This window comes from Bubalus bubalis, chromosome 9 (genome assembly GCF_019923935.1).
Source record: "Bubalus bubalis isolate 160015118507 breed Murrah chromosome 9, NDDB_SH_1, whole genome shotgun sequence".
NCBI classification, from domain to species: Eukaryota; Metazoa; Chordata; class Mammalia; order Artiodactyla; family Bovidae; genus Bubalus; species Bubalus bubalis.
In genome coordinates, this window is record NC_059165.1 from 40,084,960 (window position 1) to 40,106,332 (window position 21,373).

At 38.0% G+C, this 21,373-nt stretch overlaps 1 protein-coding gene across 6 annotated transcripts in view; it reads left to right on the forward strand.

The window, feature by feature from the left end:
- The window catches only part of RNF145 (ring finger protein 145), a 64,453-nt gene that overhangs the window by 22,015 nt on the left and 21,065 nt on the right, over positions 1–21,373 (forward strand). For all 6 annotated transcript variants that reach the window (XM_045166541.1, XM_045166543.1, XM_045166544.1 and 3 more), the window contains 3 exons: positions 7,877–7,968; positions 15,677–15,912; positions 18,599–18,774. In XM_045166541.1, coding sequence (XP_045022476.1) covers positions 7,877–7,968; positions 15,677–15,912; positions 18,599–18,774 — 504 coding nt within the window. The remainder of the gene's footprint in view (positions 1–7,876; positions 7,969–15,676; positions 15,913–18,598; positions 18,775–21,373) is intronic.

Genomic DNA, 21,373 nt, shown 5'->3' on the forward strand with positions numbered 1-21,373 from the left:
CTGATGTGCTGCAGTCCATGGGGTCACAAAGAGTCGGACACGACTAGCAACTGAACTGAACACTAAAGAGCAGATTTCCAGTATAGACAAAACAGTGTTCTGTTGGCAGAAAATGAACTTTGTACCTAGAGAGGAGAAGTCAGTGCCGGGCTTCAAAGCTTCAAAGGACAGGCTGACTCTGTTTGGGGCTAATGCACCTGGTGACTTGTTGAAGCCAATGCTCTAGCCATTATGAAAATCCTAAGACCTTAAGATTTATGCTAAGATCTACTCTACCTGTGTGCTGTAAATGGAACAACAAAACCTGGATGACACCATAACTGTTTACAACATGGTTTGTTGAATATTTTAAGCTCACTGTTGAGACCTACTTCTCAGGAAAAATGATTTCTTTCAAAATATTACTGCTCATTGACAATGCATTTGGTTGCCCAAGAGCTCTGTCAGTTTTCATTCCAATCCCCAAAAAAGGCAATGCCAAAGAATGCTCAAACTACCGCACAATTGCACTCATCTCACACTCTAGTAAAGTAATGCTCAAAATTCTCCAGGCCAGGCTTCAGCAATATGTGAACCGTGAACTTCCTGATGTTCAAGCTGATTTTAGAAAAGGCAGAGGAACCCGAGATCAAATTGCCAACATCTGCTGGATCATGGAAAAAGCAAGAGAGTTCCAGAAAAACATCTATTTCTGCTTTATTGACTATGCCAAAGCCTTTGACTGTGTGGATCACAATCAACTGTGGAAAATTCTGAAAGAGATGGGAATACCAGACCACCTGATCTGCCTCTTGAGAAATTTGTAGGCAGGTCAGGAAGCAACAGTTAGAACTGGACATGGACCAACAGACTGGTTCCAAATAGGAAAAGGAGTACGTCAAGGCTATATATTGTCACCCTGCTTATTTAACTTCTATGCAGAGTACATCATGAGAAACACTGGACTGGAAGAAATACAAGCTGGAATCCAGATTGCTGGGAGAAATATCAATAACCTCAGATATTCAGATGACACCACCCTTATGGCAGAAAGTGAAGAGGAACTCAAAAGCCTCTTGATGAAAGTGAAAGAGGAGAGTGAAAAAGTTGGCTTAAAGCTCAACATTCAGAAAACAAAGATCATGGCATCCAGATCCATCACTTCATGGGAAATAGATGGGGAAACAGTGGAAACATTGTCAGACTTTATTTTTCTGGGCTCCCAAATCACTGCAGATGGTGACTGCAGCCATGAAATTAAAAGACACTTACTCCTTGGAAGGAAAGTTATGACCAACCTAGATAGCATATTCAAAAGCAGAGACATTACTTTGCCAACAAAGGTCTGTCTAGTCAAGGCTATGGTTTTTCCAGTGGTCATGTATGGATGTGAGAGTTGGACTGTGAAGAAGGCTGAGCACCGAAGAATTGATGCTTTTGAACTGTGGTGTTGGAGAAGACTCTTGAGAGTCCTTTGGACTGCAAGGAGGTCCAACCAGTCCATTCTGAATGAGATCAGCCCTGGGATTTCTTTGGAAGGAATGATGCTAAAGCTGAAACTCCAGTACTTTGGCCACCTCATGCGAAGAGTTGACTCATTGGAAAAGACTCTGATGCTGGGAGGGATTGGGGGCAAGAGGAGAAGGGGACGACAGAGAATGAGATGGCTGGATGGCATCACTGACTCGATGGACGTGAGTCTCAGTGAACTCCGGGAGTTGGTGATGGACAGGGAGGCCTGGCGTGCTGTGATTCATGGGATCGCAAAGAGTCAGACACAACTGAGCGACTGATTTATATATATATATATATATATATATATATATATATATATAACTGATTCACTTTGCTGTACAGCAGAAACTAACATAACACTGTAAAATAACTACATTCTAATAAAAATTAATAAAAGACAAAGTGGATGTAACTTTCACTTCAGAAAAATTAAACTTTAGAACATTCCATGGGCTCAGTTAGTATAAAATTTAATATTACTGTTCAAATTGAACTCATTAGAATTTGATAAATGTCAGGTTCTTTAATTCTTAAAATTCTAAGCTATGCTTCTCATTTTGAGTGGTGTAAGGCAGGGGTCCCCAGCTTCCGGGCTGTGGACCGGCGCCTCCTGTCAGATCAGTGGCAGTGTTAGATTAGAAATACAGTGCACAATAAATGTAATGTGCTTGAATCATCCTGAAATCGTCACCCTGCCCCTGGTCCGTGGGAAAAATTGTCTTCCATAAAATCAGTCTCTGGTGTCAAAAAGGTTGGGGACTGCTTTCTAAGGAATATATTTTCCAGTACCAATCCTATTTTAAAATTGAGACTCTCCAGCACTACTGTGGAAAAAGAGAAACTTTACAAACTGATATGATTCCTGTGAGGATGTTTTGATGGTTTACCTCCACAGTTAAGTGTTTTTTTCCTAAAACTTTTAAAACTTCATTATTTTTAAATTCTTTGTTTTATTCTTAGGTTTATGAACCAGTGCATCAATTTTGTATGTGTATGACTTTAAGAACCTGTTGGATTCAAACAATAAAACTGATTTCAAATGTAAAACTTTCCCAGAAGTTACTTATATGTCTCATACAGATAACTAGCCCTCCATTTTAGGAAAGCTTGTGTCGTTCAAAGGTACAGATGAGGGTTTCTTTGTATTGGACCTGTTAGCATGTTGGGCTGGGTTACTTGTTGTGAGGCAGTCGTGTGCATTACAGGATGTTGTCAATACTGTGTCTCTGCTCACAGATTGCAGAGCACCCCTTCCCCACAATTGTAAAACCAGAAACTATCCCTAATTGCGGGGAATAAAATTTTTCCAGCTGACAACTACTGCTGTTAGATAACAGAACTGAAAAGTGAAGGTTTTCACTATACATTTAACTTTTACTTTTGAAAGGAATACAATTGACCCATTTCAATGTGTGATATGTTTTCTTCTTTTGGACATTATCAGATCCAGGCACTAAATATTTAGCAGGTAGTCAGAAGGTGAAGAAAGAAGCAGGGTGGCCTTGTAGCAGAGAAGATTTAAATACTAAAGCCCTGGGGAAATGAATTCTTAAATTGCTATTCAGTGCTTAGGGTGTGATAGGTACTCAGATTGCAGTGTTTGAACATCTCAGGGTAATTCCTTGGCCATCCATTGATTAAGTGAGTAGTGCCTTTTGTTTGCACACATTGCGAAAGATAACTTGGAGGGCTCACCGCTTTGTTCTGTGTACACATAGATTAGGTTTCTTTGGAATTATTATTGTTTGGAAGCTTTAAGTGGCCAGAATGTGCAGATTGTTCTCAGTTGTCCAGCGACCCAGCCAGGTTGCTTAAGAGACTTAGAAAGAAAGGTATTTTGATCTGCTGATGAATTGATAAGCTTGTAGGTTTTGTTGTTGTTATTTGTTTTTTATAACTCTTATGCTTCTATTTATCGCAGAAGCTTTTCCACTTGTAAGCCGTCCTTGGGGCTCTTGGTATACATCTTGCTGCTGCTGCTGCTGCTACTGCTGCTAAGTCGCTTCAGTTGTGTCCGACTCTGTTACACATTACTTATTCCCCAAAACAGTTGTGACCACAAGAAAGAAGGCTACCATGGGGAATGTAGAGAAGTGGGTTTTCAAAGTGTTCAGTTTATTGGTGCTCTGTGTTAATTGTCAGCATTGCATAAATTGTATAAGTGAAAAAAGTGGTTTAAGAAGGGGAAGATATTATTCAGTTACAAGTAGAAAACAGTAATTCTTGCTTCTGACCAACTTAATACATTCTGTTCTTTAAATTTTTAAATTGGAAAATTCTAATTCTACTTTTGAACTTCTCGTTTGATTCAGTCTTAAAATTTTTAGGTTTAAAATTCTGTTAAAAATCTGAATTTCATGACTCTTGCCTCAGACTAAATTTTGGCCTAAAGTGACTCATGGAATTTTGGATAATTTCTTCTCTGAATCCTTCTTCTTTAGGCTTACCATTGTGTTTTTTAATGTTGTAAGTGACCCACTCTGTTGAGACTGAGTAATAACCAAGAGTTTTCATTGCCAGCATGAGATGTTCTGAAGTTGTATATAACTTAGATGTAGAGATCTTTGTTAATGTTTTGTTTTTGATTTTTGTTTTATTTCTTCTTCCAGTTTTTTGTAATAATAGTTTGGGAGACAGTGCCCAGATTCTTCTCTCAGAAGAGACAGCTCAGTAGTGGCTGCTTGGCAAGACCAGTTTAGTCCCCACCAAAGTCACAGCACTGGTTCTGGCAAGCCAAGCTCAGCTGTCCCCAAGAGGGACTGCGGGCTTTCTGGTCCTGGCTGTCTTTATTGAAGTGGGGCTTATTGATGAGTCAGCCAAACAGAGAGATTCTGAAGGCTGTCTTTGAGAGAGGGGATCTAAGCAAAGGAGAGAGGATCTAAGGTGCCTAGGGAAGATGTTAATTTCTGGGGTAGGACGATTGCACAGGTCGGGCAGTCCTTGAGGGAGATTGAAGCATTGAGAGAGCTATTCAAGAGGGTAAAGTGGGAGAGCAAGTAGGGAGGGAACTGCTTAACATCAGGGTGTTGTTGTTGTGGCCTAAAGGTGGTGATTATTCTGAAATGTAGACATCCCTTGTAGTGCTTCCCTGGTGGCTCAGCAGTAAAGAACTCGCCTGCCAATGCAGGAGACACAGATTCCATCCCTGGATTGGGAAGATCCCCTAAAGAAGGAAATGGCAACCCACTCCAGTATTGTTGCCTGGGAATCCCTTGGACAGAGAAGCCTGGCGGGCTCCAGTCCATGGGGTCACAAGAGTCAGACACAGTTTAGTGACTGAGCACGAGCATGAGACGGTCCCTAGGGTTCCCTAATCTAAACAGATCACAGAGTAGTGAAACATGGAAAAAGAGAAAGAACCAAAAAGAAAATCATATAAAAAATTAGAAAGTTGAGAGGAGACTTAGAAAACACCAAAACGACCAAAGGAATATAGAGTAGGTTAAAAGAAAAGGAAACTGTTGCATTAAACCCGTTATAATAATCTTATGAAATAGAATGAGAGATAAAAAGCAAGCTAAACAGAAAGTATAAATCTAGAAGTGAGGATAATAAAAGATAATTTTTTAATAAACAGGGCTGTGACTATAAAACTTAAATTTTAAAAAATCATGACAACGTTTTGTATTTTTTTCTTCCAGCGTTTGTCACAATTGTAATTAAATAATCGTTAGGTTAAGTGTTAGGTATATCTGCTTTCCTGGCTTGTGTGCTTCATCTTCACAACAACTGTGTTTTTCTTGTCTACTACAGCTTTTTCAAGGCCTGCCAGTGTGCTAGCAATACAGGTATACAGCAGATTCCTTTTGAGTTAAAATAAAAAAGTGTAAAAAATGTTAATTTGCCTTAGAAGTTTTGTTATGTGAAATTAGAATTTTGGATAATGGACTAAGGAAAAACAAAGAGGCTTTTAAAAAGAGGATAAACTGAAGTAGGCTTGGAAATTAATACAAAAACAATTAGCAAATGTCTCCGCAGTAAGAAATTCTTGATAATGTTGAGTTTGCTGAGTTTTATTATGAAACACCAATAATATGATGACAAAAGCAAACGTGGGAGAAAACATGACAGGGAACCCAACTCTGCCATCTCCTTCCCTCGCCCTCACCAGGAGAGAGCTCCTGGGACTGAGGTCCTCCTGGGTGATCTGGCTTTTCTCCTGCTTGCAGTTCGTGCTCCCGCAGGCTGTCCTTTTTTGTAGAGGTGAAATTCATGTACCACATTTAACCTTTGCAAGTGAACAGTTCAGTGGCGTATAGTGTGGTCCTGATGTTGTGCAGCTGTCACCATTATCTAGTTTCAAAACATTTCGTCCCCCTAGAATAAAACCTGCAACTCTTGAGTACTGATTTCCATTCCCCCTCCCCACTTCCCCTCCAGCAGACACCAGTCTGCTTTCTCTTTATGGATTGTCGTTGGTTCTTTTTTTAAACTGGATCTATTTGAGAGAGATATGCTTTGGCCAAAAAGAAATTACTTGACTTTAAAGGCCTAGGTCCTACTGCGACTCAAAAGTTGTGTGCTACGTGTTAAGTCACCTCAGTCATGTCCGACTCTTTGCGGCCCTATGTGCTGTAGCCCACCAGGCTCCTCTGTCCATGGTATTCTCCAGGCAAGAATACTGGAGTGGGTTGCCATGCCTTCCTCCAGGGGATCTTCCTGACCGAGATGGAACCCACGTCTGTTGTATCTCCTTTTATGGTAGGCACATTCTTTACCACTAGCTCCACCATTGGGACTCAAAGTTAGATCTCTTTTAAATATAAATGTTTCTTTTAATACATTTTCAAAGACTTCATAAATGTGAATGGTACTTATATGTGTATTTTATTTAAAACGTCAGAACTTCTCATTCTTTAGCTTTCTATCCTAAAACTATATTAAAAATACTAATTACATTGATCTCATGATCAGATATTTATATGTAACTTGCACGTGTAGCATTTGTGTCTCTTTACATTAAAACAGGGCTTCAACAACTGACCTTCTGGAGTGGGCAGTTCTTTGTTGTGGGGGCTGCCCTGTGTGCTGTGGGATGTTTTGGAGGCATCTTGATTTAGGTGCCAGGAGCACTCCTCCACCCTTTGAAGCTGTGACAACTAAAAATGTTTTCAGACATTGCAGAATATCCCCTCAGGGGCAAACTCACACCTGGTTGACAACCACTGCATTAGAAGCATGCCTCTTGAGGATTTGGTTTTCTCTGTCAGTAGAGAGACTGTTAATACATTATTTGTTAGAAATAATCGTCAAAGAGTGATAGAGAGAATAGCTAAATCACCCAAGAAGCCTAATCATTCATTGATTTTTATAATTGTTCCCAAAACTGCTTTAAAATTTTTATTTTAGTTTTTAGTTTTGATTTTTGGCAGTACTCGCTTGCTAATGATTATGTAAGGATCATTTCTTGGTTAGCTGTTTTATGCTAAAGGAATTCCACTTGATTGCCTAATAGGAAGTAATTTCATGGAAAAAGTAAATACGGCCATATGAGTTTTTCAGAAATACTTGATGTATTTAACCTGTTTTAAAGTACAGTGAATAAAGTATTCAACAATTGAAGAAAAGGAGAATTTTTTAACACAAATTTTCCTACTCTGATGTCAGAAGAATTTAAGACAACCATGTTCTATTACCACTGAACTTAACTGACAATAAATTCTTCCTTTCTGCCTCTACCCTAAAAGTTCTGTTTTCTCAGAGTGTAAAGTCTCTTTGACCACTAATTAAATCTTGTTATTTCTCAGTGATCAATGTTAAATGAATTATGTTTTATAAGAAATAATTGAATTTGATTTAAAATTTATCTCAAAATAAATTTGTAGCCTACTTAAATATTATAATTCTAATTATAAATTTCCTGTAAACTTGAAAATGACATCTTTTAAGGATTGTCGTGCTACAAGCCAGTTTTCTAACTAGTTTGTGTTTTTACCTATAGCTAATTAAGTATAACTGGAGAAAAAACTGGGAAAATAAGATGGGAGGGATAATGGAAGCTAATGAAAAGAGGAGAAATTAATGAAATAGTGTTAGGTGTTATCAGTTAAGTAGTAGAGTTGAGAGGTGGCATCTCAATTGGCTTTTTCCTGGGGTAAATTATATTAATGAGACTGTGGGAAGAAAGAGGATCCAACAAAGTGGAGTTTTGGCTGCTTCTTTGCAAGTAAAATTCAGTTTCAGTGAATTCTATTTTCATCACATGGGCCAAGGAGATGAAGGTCATCCCTCTATAATTTTTTGTACCTAAAATTTTCCTTTGTATAGATGTTAAGTGTTATTAACATAATATGTTTTTTATAATAATACTGTGCTTAGCTACTTCTCTCTCCTGTATGTGCTTAGAATGTATCTAATACATTCTTATCATTTTACTTATTAGGGACTATGTTAGGAGTGAACTGGAGTCTGCCTATGAAGGACCAATGTATTTAGAACCTCTCTCTATGAATCGATTTACCACAGCCTTAATAGGTAAGTATTATAAAAGAATCAAAAGTGTAGGTAGGAACCAACCAAGTATTAATTACTCTTATAAAGTTAGTTCATACTTAATACAAAAAAGTTGGAAAACTTGAAGTTATTCTTGATGACTCTTTGAAAACACAGTTATTGTTAAATGTTACATTTTCTTATTAGTCTTTTTCTCCCTAAATAAGGTGTTTCTTATTTTACATGTTTATAATTATATATAGCCTGTAATTACTTGTGTTTTTTAAGGATAATTTAAGTATTTGGGAAGGTTGGTTTTTAAATAAAGCTAATAATTACTTTGTAAGATTAAAATGAAATATGTAATGTCTTAATATTGGTTACTGGAGAAGGCAGTGGCACCCCACTCCAGTACTCTTGCCTGGAAAATCCCATGGGCAGAGGAGCCTGGTAGGCTGTAGTCCATGGGGTCGCTAGGAGTCGGACACGACTGAGCGACTTCACTTTCACTTTTCACTTTCATGTATTGGGGAAAGAAATGGCAACCCACTCCAGTATTCTTGCCTGGAGAATCCCAGGGATGGGGGAGCCTGGTGGGCTGCCGTCTCTGGAGTAGCACAGAGTCGGACACGACTGAAGTGACTTAGCAGCAGCAGCAGCAGCAATATTGGTTACTGTTGTTGAAAGCCATTATCCTCTAGTCTACAATAAATTACCAGAAACATCGAGAACTTGAGATGTGATTGAAACGTTCAGGTAGCAGAATGTTTATAATAGAAGGATTGCATAGGACCCCAGAACAACACAGATGCAGCCCAAAGTAAAGTACCAAATCTTACCATTCCAAAATTGCAAAAAGGAAGTGAGAGGAATCTTGTATGTGTTTCTTAAACTCACCCATGTAGAAGGTGTTTATGTTAACACCTTCTAGGTTGTTGGAGAATTTCTTTAGATAGCTGTTTTCTCTGAAATACCTTCCCAGCCCTTCTCATGTAGAGAATTCGGTGGGGGACCATTTGGAGACTCAGAGTTGTTTTGTGTGTGTGGCTTAGGAGGGATCCTGCAGACTGGTGTCTGACCTAGGTGTGCAAAATCTAAAGCTGCACCATCCAAAACAAGCCACAAGTGCCTTATAAGCCCTTGAAATGTGACTAGTCCAAATCAAACTTAGTACGAAAAGGATGCAAAATGTCTTGTTCATTTTTTGGTATAGATTGAATGTCTATATGGTAATATTTAGGATTGTTGTTATTGTTCAGTCACTAAGTCATGTCAGACTCTTTTGCAACCCCATGGACTGTAGCCCACCAGTCTCCTCTGTCCATGGAATTCTCCAGGCAAGAATACTGGAATGGGTTGCCATTTCTTCAGGGGATTTTCCCAACCCAGGGATCAAACCTGAGTCTCCTGCATTGCAGGTTGATTCTTTACCACTGAGCCACCAGGGAAGCCCTAATATTTGTGATGCATTAGGTTAAATAAAATATATTGTTAATCAATTTTACTTTTTTTAACTTCATAAAATGATGCTATCAGAATATTAAACATTACATATATGGCTCATATTATAATTCTAATCTTATAAAGGCCACTAGTGGGCCGGCTGGCTGTTGAGTTTCTGACTGTGAAGTGAAAATGTCTTGTGAGGTTCTCCTGTATCATCTAATCTCTGTAGGCAAAGAATGTTAGTTTCCTGTGGACTAGATGAGGGTCCCAAGAGTCAATGGAGTTTTCTTAGATCCTTCCAAGAGGGCCCTTAAAAAGATGAGAAGACTCCAACAGGCATTGTACTTCCAGATTCCCAGGAGCTGAGGAAATAACCAAAAGCAGCCAGAGGAGGGTATATAACAAGCATGAAAGGTCATGCAGATAAGAGATCCATGATAATGGGAACAATCAGAAAAACACTTAAAAATGCCCAGGAGAAAGAAGATCCATTTTAAATATCTCAACTGCAGAGAGCACCAATACCATATCATTGTAAGAAAATAGTCCAGTAAGAATTTTCTACTTCTCTCCCTCTCCTTGCCTGCCTGCTTCAACTGTGGGTAAGTAAGTCAGGAAGAATGCCACTGTGCTGGCAGAGAAAGAAGCAGCAGCCTGCCATAAGCTCTCTACTCCCTCTCACAATTGCTGGTTTTCTGTGACCCCAAAGGAGGTCTCTTGCCCACAGTAGTAGATGTAATGGTCATCTGAATTAAATTCACCCATTCCCATTCTTTTTAGTTCACCGATTCCTAAAATATTGATATTCACTCTTGACATCGCCTGTTTGACCAAGCCTAATTTACCTTGATTCATGGACCAAAATAGTCTAGGTTCCTATCCAGTATTCTTTACAGCATCAGACTTGACTTTCACAACCAGACACATTCACAACTTAGCATCGTTTCTGCTTTGGCCCAGCCTCTTCATTCTTTCTGGAGCTATTTTTCTGCTCTTCTGCAGTAGCATATTAGACATGTACTGACCTAAGGGACTCATCTTCCAGTTATATCTTTTTGCCTTTTCATACTGTTCATGGAGTTCTTGAGGCAAGAATACTGAAGTGGTTTGCCATTCCCTTCTCCAGTAGATCATGTTTTGTCAGAGCTTTCCACCGTGACTCTTTTTCTTGGGTGGCCCTGCGTGATGGGCTCATAGCTTCATTGAGTTACATAGGTCTGGTCCCATCATTTCATGGCAAATAGAAGAGGAAAAAGTGGAAGCAGTGGTAGATTTCATTTTCTTGGGTTCCAAAATTACTGTGGTTGGTGACTTCAGCCATGAAATTAAAAGATACTTTCTTCCTGGAAAAAAAGCTGTGACAAACCTAGATAGCCTATTAAAAAGCAGAGACATCACTTTGCTGACAAAGATCTGTCTAGTCAAAGCTATGGTTTTTCCAGTAGTCATGTATGGATGTGAAAGTTGGACCATAAAGAAGGCTGAGCACCGAAGAATTGATACTTTTGAACTGTGATGCTGGACAAGACTCGAGGGTCGCTTGGACAGCAAAGAGATCAAAGCAGTCCTGAAGGAAATCAACCCTGAATATTCACTGGAAGGACTGATGCTGAAGCTGAAGCTCCAATACTTCGGCCACATGATGTGAAGAGCTGACTCATTGGAAAAGACCCTGATGCTGGGAAGGATTGAGGACAGGAGGAGAACGGGACAACAGAGAATGAGATGGTTAGATGGCATCGTCAACTCAATGGACATGAGTTTGAGCAAATTCTAAGAGATAGTAAAGCTCAGGGAACCCAGGCGTGCTGCAGTCCATGGGCTCACAAAGAGTTGGACACACAGAGCATCTGAACAACAACAATAGGAGCCTCAGCTGGAGTAAAGGAAAACCTTCACCTTTAAATCAGAATTGTTTGAGTCAACTGAGATTAGATTAGATTGGATTTTGCAAACTGTACTAGTTTAGAAGTTATGGGACTTGCCTTATAGGGGCAGGAGAACATTTAGCTTCAAAGAGTGGCTTTTTAAGAGAGTAGAACACAAAAATAATGTTGCTTTATGGCCATATCCCATGGCTGTATTCAATAGTGGTAGCATCCAAATACTACCACATATTCAATAGTGATAATATTTTCATCCAAGTATGAAAATATTTGCCTGATTCGAAAACTCAGTGTTTTCTTTCATTCTGTGATGGATGTGATTTAGTGTAAATCTGTATATTTCCCTAAATTTTTCCCATCAGTGCTTATGCAAGTGTGTTCACCCAGCCAAGATTTAATTAACTGGAAATCCATACGTTATTAAGTAGCATTTTTTTCTTTAGACTTTGATTTTAAAGTAGCTTTCTACTCCTTTTCTTCCATTTCACTAATAAACTTTTAATGAAAAACTAAGTAATATGAACATGCCATTCTTTCTTAGGGTTATGGACTTCTTGGAGATAGTTCTTAAGGAATCCTGAAATCCAGAGTACATTGTGATTTTGTTTTATTCAGAATTGTCAGTTGGAATAGGTATATCAAGTTGAACAACCTCCTATTCTTCTGGAGCTATCAGAAAGATTTCCACTAACAGTATGACTCCTTTCTTCTTTCACCTAAGAGAAGTGGTCTTCCCTTCAAGAGAATTATAGCATATGAGTCATACTCTTCTGTGAAAGAGGATAATTGAAGCCTCTAACTTCAGAGCTGAGAACTGAATGTGCTGGCCTAGACTTATGGGAACTTTAAGAGCTTAGAGGAAGTTTGCATCATGCGGAACAAGGAACTTTAAATATCATAGCTATGAGTACAGTGAAAGTAAGACATGCCAAAATGAAAATTCCTAAATATTCCTAGTATTAAAGCACTTTCTCTTAAGTATTTTTTCAGAGTTTCAGCTAATTTTTTAATCAAAGAAATATACTTTTAAAAGTCAAGAAATAAACACAATTTTGAACAATTATTGGGGGTGATACCACAATATTATGATGAAAATCTCTTTCTGCACCACTCCTCTCCTGTCAGGCATCATTCCCCAGAGGCTTCTCTCCTTTCAGCTCGCCATAATTTCTTCCCTGCTGTTTTTCTCTTTTATCCCTTTCTGGAATTCCTTTTAATTGGATAAGATTTCTTCCACATTGAACCCCTAACTTTCTTACTGTTCTATTTTCCTTTTCCTCTGTCTCTTTGTTTTTTGTTTTACTTTCTGAGATTTCCCAACTTTTTTGTTATTTTTTTTTAGTATTCTGGGGTTTGTTTTCTTTCTATTGTGACAGTCTGAAGCTTTCTTTTGTTCCTTGCATTCTTTCCATTTTCTCTGAGATTCTTTTTGTTCTGCTCTTTGCCTTACGTGGGACAGCAGTAGTTCTTAAGCCTGAATTAGAATCACCTGGTTATTACTTAAATATCCTTCTGTTGTCATTTGTATTAAAGTGAAGTATTAAGTTGCCAGTTGTAATCTCTTTAAGGCATACCAACTGGTGTTTGTCACAGTTGGTGTTCAGGTGGGCCTGACCCTTATTGGGGGGACCCCCTAAGTGTGCATCTTTGTGGTCTTTTCACTGGACTTGGGTCAGTTTCCCAAAGACAAATCTATCTCCTGTAGGGGGTACTGGTGCCGGGACAAGAGCTGAATGGCAGTAAATGTGGCAGTAGTGTTTGGAGACCTAGAGAGCTGTCATCTTTGTGGGTACAGATTTATAATCACCTGTTTTCATTTGGGCACCGCACCTCACCTCTGCCTTGGGTATGCACAGTGTCCAGGAGCCTGTTTCAGCCTTTCCAAAGAGCAAACTTCATCTTCCCGGGGTGGGGAAAGACAAATGGCCTAATCGTTGTTTTCTATCCCCTAAAACTTTGTTGACTTATTAAGTGGCCTCTTCTCAGTTTTCTTCATTGTTATGAGTTTTTGTCTTTTTTCATGGCTTTATGAATGTTTTTCTTGTGATTTGAGTATCAGTTCTTTAAAGATTAAAATTAATACTCTGTGGGAGAAAATACCGCATATGTTACATACAGCATAGTAGATTGTTAAGAAATTTTCAGCTTTGTGTAAAAATGGTTGTCACTTTTGTATTCTTCTAATAATAATCTGAATAGAACACAAATTAAAATATAAAAATGTTGATTTGAAATCAGCATATTCCAATAAAAAATTTAAAAATGGAATAAAGGATTAATAAGGACTTTACTGGTGGTCCAGTGGTTAGGATTCTGTGCTTCCAGTGCAGGGGGTGTGGGTTCAATCCCTGCCCAGGGAAGTACCACATGCTGTGCAGTGTGGCGGCCCCCATCCCCCACTCCCCCCCCCCCCCCGGCCAAAAAAGCATGAATAAGATGGTAAAAAATATATATTTTGTTTTGCTTTTCATTGGCAAGAAGGAAGAGAATTTGACTAATTCTTAATTTGGAAGATAACGTGTTCAAGAATTTCTGAGAAATTCTGAGAGGAGCAGTGAGAGGAGACTTGTCCAGTCAATGAAATGGAATAGTGTGTACAGTCATCAGAGAAGATCACTGAAAAAGAATAGCAAGTTCCAACGCAGACACAAATACACTGATGATTTTGCAGTACACCAAAATGGCATTTCAAATTAACGAGAAAAGAATTGGTTGATTCCAGTAGCTAGTTTTGAGACAGCTAACTACACATCTGAAAAAATAAACTTAGAGCTTTGCTTTTTATCTTACTGTAAAACAATTTCCAAATATGTTAATTTTTTAATTAAAGAAAAAAAGAAAATATAGGTGGTTACTTGTATAACCTTGAGTAGGGGGAGCCATGTAATTAACCATGGCACCAAAGGTAGAAACCGTTAAAAAGGTGGATAGATTTGATTCTTTATAATAAAAACTTCTATATTATAAGAGAAAAAAGTTACTAAAATATTCCAGTGACAGATAGGGAAAATACAATTATATGATAAAGAAGGTTAATATCTTGTTCAAACAACAGACGTCTACATATCCTAGTAGAATAGGCAAAGAATGTGAACAAGCATTTTGTCAAAAATTGCAAGTGCTTTTATATACTTACTGGTAATGTTCAGTGCTATTGGTGATGGACAAAAGACAAATTTTTTAAAAATTAGGAAATATTTTTACCGTTTATTTTCTTAAATTATTTTCACTGTTGGCAGATAGGTGGAAAAAAGGGCACCCTGTACACTGGGTGTTTTGTTTCTGTAGAGCAGTTGACAGATGTGTCAAAAGCTTTAAAAAATGTTTCCTCTGACTCAGTAATCCCGCTTATTAGGAATTTAGGCTAGAAAACATTAGGAAATGTCCTCCAAGTAGTTTATACAAGAATGTCATAAATGTACAAGTTTATTCATAGCAAAGCATTTTATACTTTAAAATATTTGAAGGTAGTCAAGTGCTCTTATTGTCATATGTGTTCAGTTTTTTTAACTAAAAAAAAAGCCCATGTATATTTATATATACACACACACATATATATTTATTAGTTAGGTATATGCGTAATATGTTTTAAATGAAAAAAGCTGATTGTGTGTACATTATAATCTTTATATAAAACATTTGTGTATAATCACATCCATAGAATAAACTGAAAAGGTGATAAATAATATGGATAGCTTTTTTTGAGCACTGCCTAGGATTCAGATAAAATACTACAGCTTTGCATGCAGTGTTTTATATAATAAACCCAAGACCTTAACAGTGCTAACTTGGGTGACAGGATTGTAGGAGATGGATTGTTTTTTTCCTTTTCACTTCTCTGTACTTCCTAACTTTCTATAATCATGCACAATCCTCTGTAAGAATTTGTTGTTTAAACTTTCTGAGTTTTAATTTTTCATTATTGAGCCATATGGGAAGGCTTGCATGGTCTTATAAAAGCAGTTAAAGATTGAAAACCTCAGAATAAATCTTGTCACAGCATGATTTTAGACAAGTTATTGTATCTCTTGGGTTTTATACTTTCATCTCTAGACTAGAACAGTTAAATATTGAGGGCCTTTGTAAAAGAAGCTAAATATGTTTAGTAGTAACTGAATTATTGTAATATTGAATTAGAAATTAAAAAAAATTTCCATATTATATATGCCTTCTGGAATGTGATAAAGACCAGTGGATATTTGTGCTGCTTTTCTCAGATCAGTCCAAGGGAATTGGTGCTCAAAATTCACAGGACATGTAAACATTTAATTATGGTCAAGTGAAGTTAAAATTTGATTTAAAATATTATCTAAGAGATCCTAATTAGACTCCTTCAAAGGCTGTGTCATCATCTTTATCAACAGTGTTTTTATTTTGTGGATACCAAATCTCAAATGCCTTTTCCCTCCTCATTTTAGGTCAGCTGGTGGTGTGTACGTTATGCTCCTGTGTCATGAAAACGAAGCAGATTTGGCTCTTTTCAGCTCACATGCTTCCTCTGCTAGCACGCCTCTGCCTTGTTCCTCTGGAGACAATTGTTATCATCAACAAATTTGCTATGATTTTTACTGGTTTGGAAGTTCTCTATTTTCTTGGGTCTAACCTTCTAGTACCTTATAATCTTGCCAAGTCTGCATACAGAGAGTTGGTTCAGGTAAGACTGTAGATAAAATTCTACATAAATATTAAGTATATTAAAGATTTAATTCACTTTTATTTCACAGTCATGGTTGTGGTAACATTATGTTTGACATTTGGAAAATAGTAACTATTTTCAACATAATTACGAGCATCTGAGATCCTTAAGTTCTGTTGAGAAGCAGTAAAGTGAAGTAAGTTCATCTGGATGCAGTCAGTCTGAGTTTTCACTCTGATGCTGCTGTTTACTAGCTGTGTAACCTCGGGTTAGTCACTTACGTTCACTTATCTGAAAGATAGAACTAATAATAACTGTTGTAGGTAACATGTAGGGTAGCCATTAGATTTGAATGAGTTCAGTACCAGGCAGATGATGTTTGGTGGTAACTACCGTAACAAAGACAAGAGTGATATAGAATTGAATATGTAGAGGTCAGTTCCTGTTTTTTTCCTAATATAGTCCTACTGTGACTAATGTATTTTCCTTACGTTTATTTATTTAAACCAAGACGTTAAGTAGTTCTGGGCTATGATATGACAGATTTCATTTAGATGTCGTGCTTGGACTGATTTTGCCAACATAATGTGCTTCTGTCTTTCCTACTTTTTTCAGTCTTGGCTCTCAAACGGATTATTTCTAGTCATAATCAGTTGGTTTCATACCAACTGAAAGAAATAGTTCTATTTGATTTAATCAGTAAGTTTCAGTATATAGAATAGCTCTTAAAATTGACATTGGTAAGAGGAGAGTATTAAAATGGGTATTCTCTTCTGCCTCTTTCCTATGTAGCTGACCTTAAGGTACAGGAAGCTTTCAGACTGACCATACTTATCCCTTATCCTAAGTGAGTCCTTTCCGTATTGTTGTGGCCCCAAAGGCAGATTTCCCAGGAAAATTCTGTAAGCTCTTGACCTTAGCCTGATTCTCCTGATTTCTTCATCTTCCATAATGATCAACTTGAGCAACTTTTCCTGAAAGTAGGTCTTCCAAAGAAGATAAAATCATTTTCACAGTCTCATTAAAGAGGTTCTTCATGGGGAAGTTTTGTTGTATTCAGAATGAAGATGACACATTTACGTATTTCTTATTTGAATTCAGTCCACTGGTGCTAAGGAGCAGTAGAGATTCAGTGAATATTGCTTGGAGACTCACTGTTTATTAATCACCCTAAGGACAAAGCCTTCATTTTACGGTGTCATGTTTACCTTCTTGTTTGTCATAAGGTTCATGTATCACTAAGCATCATAGTTGGAAATAAAATACAGGTTATGAAATTCATGACCTAGAAAGAATTGGATAGGCAAGAAATAGAAACTGTCAGATTTTTAGTGGTCTTTTCCTTGAATGGAAAGGAGAAAAAGTACTCTGCCTCTCAGTAATCAGTTTGCTGCTAATAAATAATTTTGCAGCAAGCTAGACAGTTTGTTTTCTTTCAGTATCTTCCAATTGAGGTAAAATAGGGGTTACTCTTGATTCAGTTTTAGAAAAAGCATTTGATTTACAGATGAAAAAGTTTAAATTTAGAATAATCTACAAGTCAGTGTATTTTCATTTAAGGTCTTCATAGTTATTTGAAACATTCTGGAATCACATTGAGCCTTCTAGCAAGACTGTTGGCCGCTTAGGTTAGATAGAGTTCGTAATCTACCTGGCAGAACTCTGTTGTGTTACCAGGATCTGGTCCCTGTCTTGGTAACTCCAAAAACTTGGTAACCATCTGTATTCTTAGGCTGAATCAGGTTATGAGAATTCCTTCTAATCAATCTCATATGAGATTGTTTTATAAACTAGACAGCTAATTTATTAACTTACAGTAACTTAGTAAACTTTTTTTAGGTATACCTTTTTTCCTGGTGTTAATGCACTTGGCAAAACAGATCATTTGAGAAATGTTGCTTGATAAATACACAGTACGAGGAAGGGGAATTAATTTGTCTGGGGGAAAAGACTTTCTAAACTGTCTTTGCTGCAAAAGAGAGTAAACTTCTCCAGTGATTAGTCTGTCTTCCATCAAACTACTTCTCATCCATGACATTCCTGAATAAACTCTGGAAGATTCTTGTGTATTTCCCTTCCTCCTAGCCCCTCAAGCAGTATTGTGTTGTTCACACTGTGCTGTTTTCTGTGTTCCATCACTTAATCGTGTCCAGTTCTTTGCGCCCCATGAACTGTAGCCTGCCAGACTCCTCTGTTCATGGAATCTTCCAAGCAGGAATACTGGACTGGGTTGCCGTTTCCTATTCCAGGGATCTCCCCGACCCACAGATGGAACCCAAGTCTCTGCTGTCTCCTGTATTGGCAGGCAGATTCTTTAGCACTGTGCCACCTGGGAAGCCCATTGTTCACACTAGTTCTGATCATTTTGATTCGACATAAGTTTGCCAAACCTCTTCAAACTGCCTGTGATGTAGTTTTCCTCCAAATATGACTTTATTTTGACATTATCCCTGAACCGTTAGGGCAGTTTGCTGTTGCCGTTTGATGAGTGTGTGTCAACTGCTAATAATGTAAAATTAGTAGATTAAAAAAGACATGCTATTTTCTAATTGTATGCGGACAGCTAACTTTGAAGGAATTTAGTTTAATATGCAAGAAAAGAAAAGATATTCAGTTTTTAAGTACTGCGGGTTAAACACTTTTGTGTTTAAATGTGTTTATTGAAGTGATAACAGATGTTTTCCTGTCTTATTTTCTTACTCAGGTAGTGGAGGTGTATGGCCTTCTAGCCTTGGGAATGTCCCTGTGGAATCAGCTGGTAGTCCCTGTATTGTTCATGGTTTTCTGGCTCGTCTTATTTGCTCTTCAGATTTACTCCTACTTCAGTACTCGAGATCAGCCTGCTTCACGAGAGAGGCTTCTTTTCCTTTTCCTGACAAGGTAATTAATTAGAATGTATGATACTATATATAGCCTTAAGAAGAGAAAACTTTGATCCAGGAATAGTAAGTTTTGCAAATTAACTTTTGTCAGTCTTTTTATAGTGCTTCATGTGTAATTAAAATGGGATTTTCACTCAGCAGATGCCTAGGTCTCGCAGTGCAAGGAAGTGATAATAATACAATAATGGTGGTTTATTTGGCCACACTGTGGACCATAGTACAGCAAATGATTTGTGGAAAGGGACTTTGCAAATTGTAAAAATGTTTTTTCGATTTCATGTTAAACTATTGGAAAAGAAATACATTCTAAAAATAGCTATTACTTTTATTGAGTATTTAATATGTAAATAGACATAGGAATACCAGACCACATTATCTGCCTCCTGAAAAACCTGTATGGAGGACAAGAAGCAACAGTTAGAACTGGACATGGAACAACGGACTGGTTCCAAATTGGGAAAGGAGTATGTCAAGGTTGTATATTGTCACCCTGCTTATTTAACTTATATGCAGGGTACATCATATGAAATGCTGGGCTGGATAACTCAAAGACTGGAATCAAGAATGCTGGGAGGAATATCAACAACCTCAGATATGCAGATCATACCACTTTAATGGTGGAAAGTGAAGAGGAACTAAAGAACCTCTCCATGAAGGTGAAAGAAGAGAGTGAAAGAGCTGACTTAGAACTCAACGTTGAAAAAACGAAGATCATGGCATTGGGGTCCCATCACTTCATTGCAAATGGATGGGGAAAAAGTGGAAACAGTGTCAGATTTCATTTTCTTGGGCTCCAGAATCAATGCAGATCCATGATATTAAAAGATCTTTGCTCCTTGGAAGAATAGCTATGACAAACCTACACAGTGTTTTAAAAAGCAGAAACATCGCTTTGCTGACAAAGGTCCATATGGTCAAAGCTATGGTTTTTCCAGTGTTCATGTATGGATGTGAGAGTTGGACCATAAAGAAGGCTGAGCACCAAAGAATTGATGCTTTTGCACTGTGGTGCTGGAGAACACTCTTGAGAGTCCCTTGGACAGTGAGGAGATCAAACCAGTCAATCCTGAATATTCTTTGGAAGGACTGATGCTGAAGCTGAAACCCCAATACTTTGGCCACCTGATGCAAAGAGCTGACTCACTTGAAAAGACCCTGATGCTGAGAAAGATTGAAGGCAGGAGCAGAAGGGGACGACAGAGGATGAGATGGTTGGATGGCATCCCCAACTCGATGGACATGAATTTGAGTAAGCTCTGGGAGCTGGTGATGGACAGGGAAGCCAGGTGTGCTGCAATTCATGGGGTCGCAAAGAATCAGACATGACTTAGAGACTGAACAACAACAGTATGTGCCAGCCACACTATTAAACAGTTACTCATACTGACTTTTATAGCAACCCTCCAAGAAAGGTGCTTTTATTCTCATTACCATTTTAGAGCTGAGGAAACTGTATCAAGAATAACTTGCCCCAGGTGACAGTGCCAGAAGAAGGGGTTTTGACATTCAAACCCCATCTGAGTCCAAATCCTATGACTGCGTATACACTTTCACTATACTCCCCCCCCCCCCTTTTTTTTTTTTTTGGCCACACCGCTCAGCTTGTGGGATCTTGGTTCCCCAACCAGGAAGTGAACCTGCACCCTAGGCAGTGGAAACACAAAATCCTAACTACTGGACCGCCAAGGAATTCCCTGCCCTGTTATTTTTGATGTTTTCCTTCATTATTGAGATAGAGTCAAATAATGATAAAATGAGTATATCATAGTACTTTGCTGTTTAATTGAAAGGAATTCTAACACTTGGTTTCTAAGGTAAATTATTATTTATTTTTTATTTTTATTTTTTTTTAATTTATAAAGGAGATTTATTTATTACCTCTTTACTATTTCTTTTTTTTTTTTAATTTTATTTTATTTTTAAACCTCAAACACTGTATTAGTTTTGCCAAACATCAAAACGAATCCGCCACAGGTATACATGTGCTCCCCATCCTGAACCCTTCTCCCTCCTCCCTCCCCACACCATCCCTCTGGGTCGTCCCAGTGCACCAGCCCCAAGCATCCAGTATCGTGCATTGAACCTGGACTGGCAACTCATTTCATACATGATATTACACATGTTTCAATCCCATTCTCCCAAATCTTCCCACCCTCTCCTTCTCCAACAGAGTCCATAAGACTGTTCTATACATCAGTGTCTCCTTTGCTGTCTCGTATACAGGGTTATTGTTACCATCTTTCTAAATTCCATATATATGCGTTAGTATACTGTATTGGTGTTTTTCTTTCTGGCTTACTTCACTCTGTATAATAGGCTCCAGTTTCATCTACCTCATTAGAACTGATTCAAATGTGTTCTTTTTAATGGCTGAGTAGTACTCCATTGTGTATATGTACCACAGCTTTCTTATCCATTCATCTGCTGATGGACATCTAGGTTGCTTCCATGTCCTGACTATTATAAACAGTGCTGCGATGAACATTGGGGTACCTGTGTCTCTTTCCCTTCTGGTTTCCTCAGTGTGTATGCCCAGCAGTGGGATTGCTGGATCATAAGGCAGTTCTATTTTCAGTTTTTAAAGGAATCTCCACACT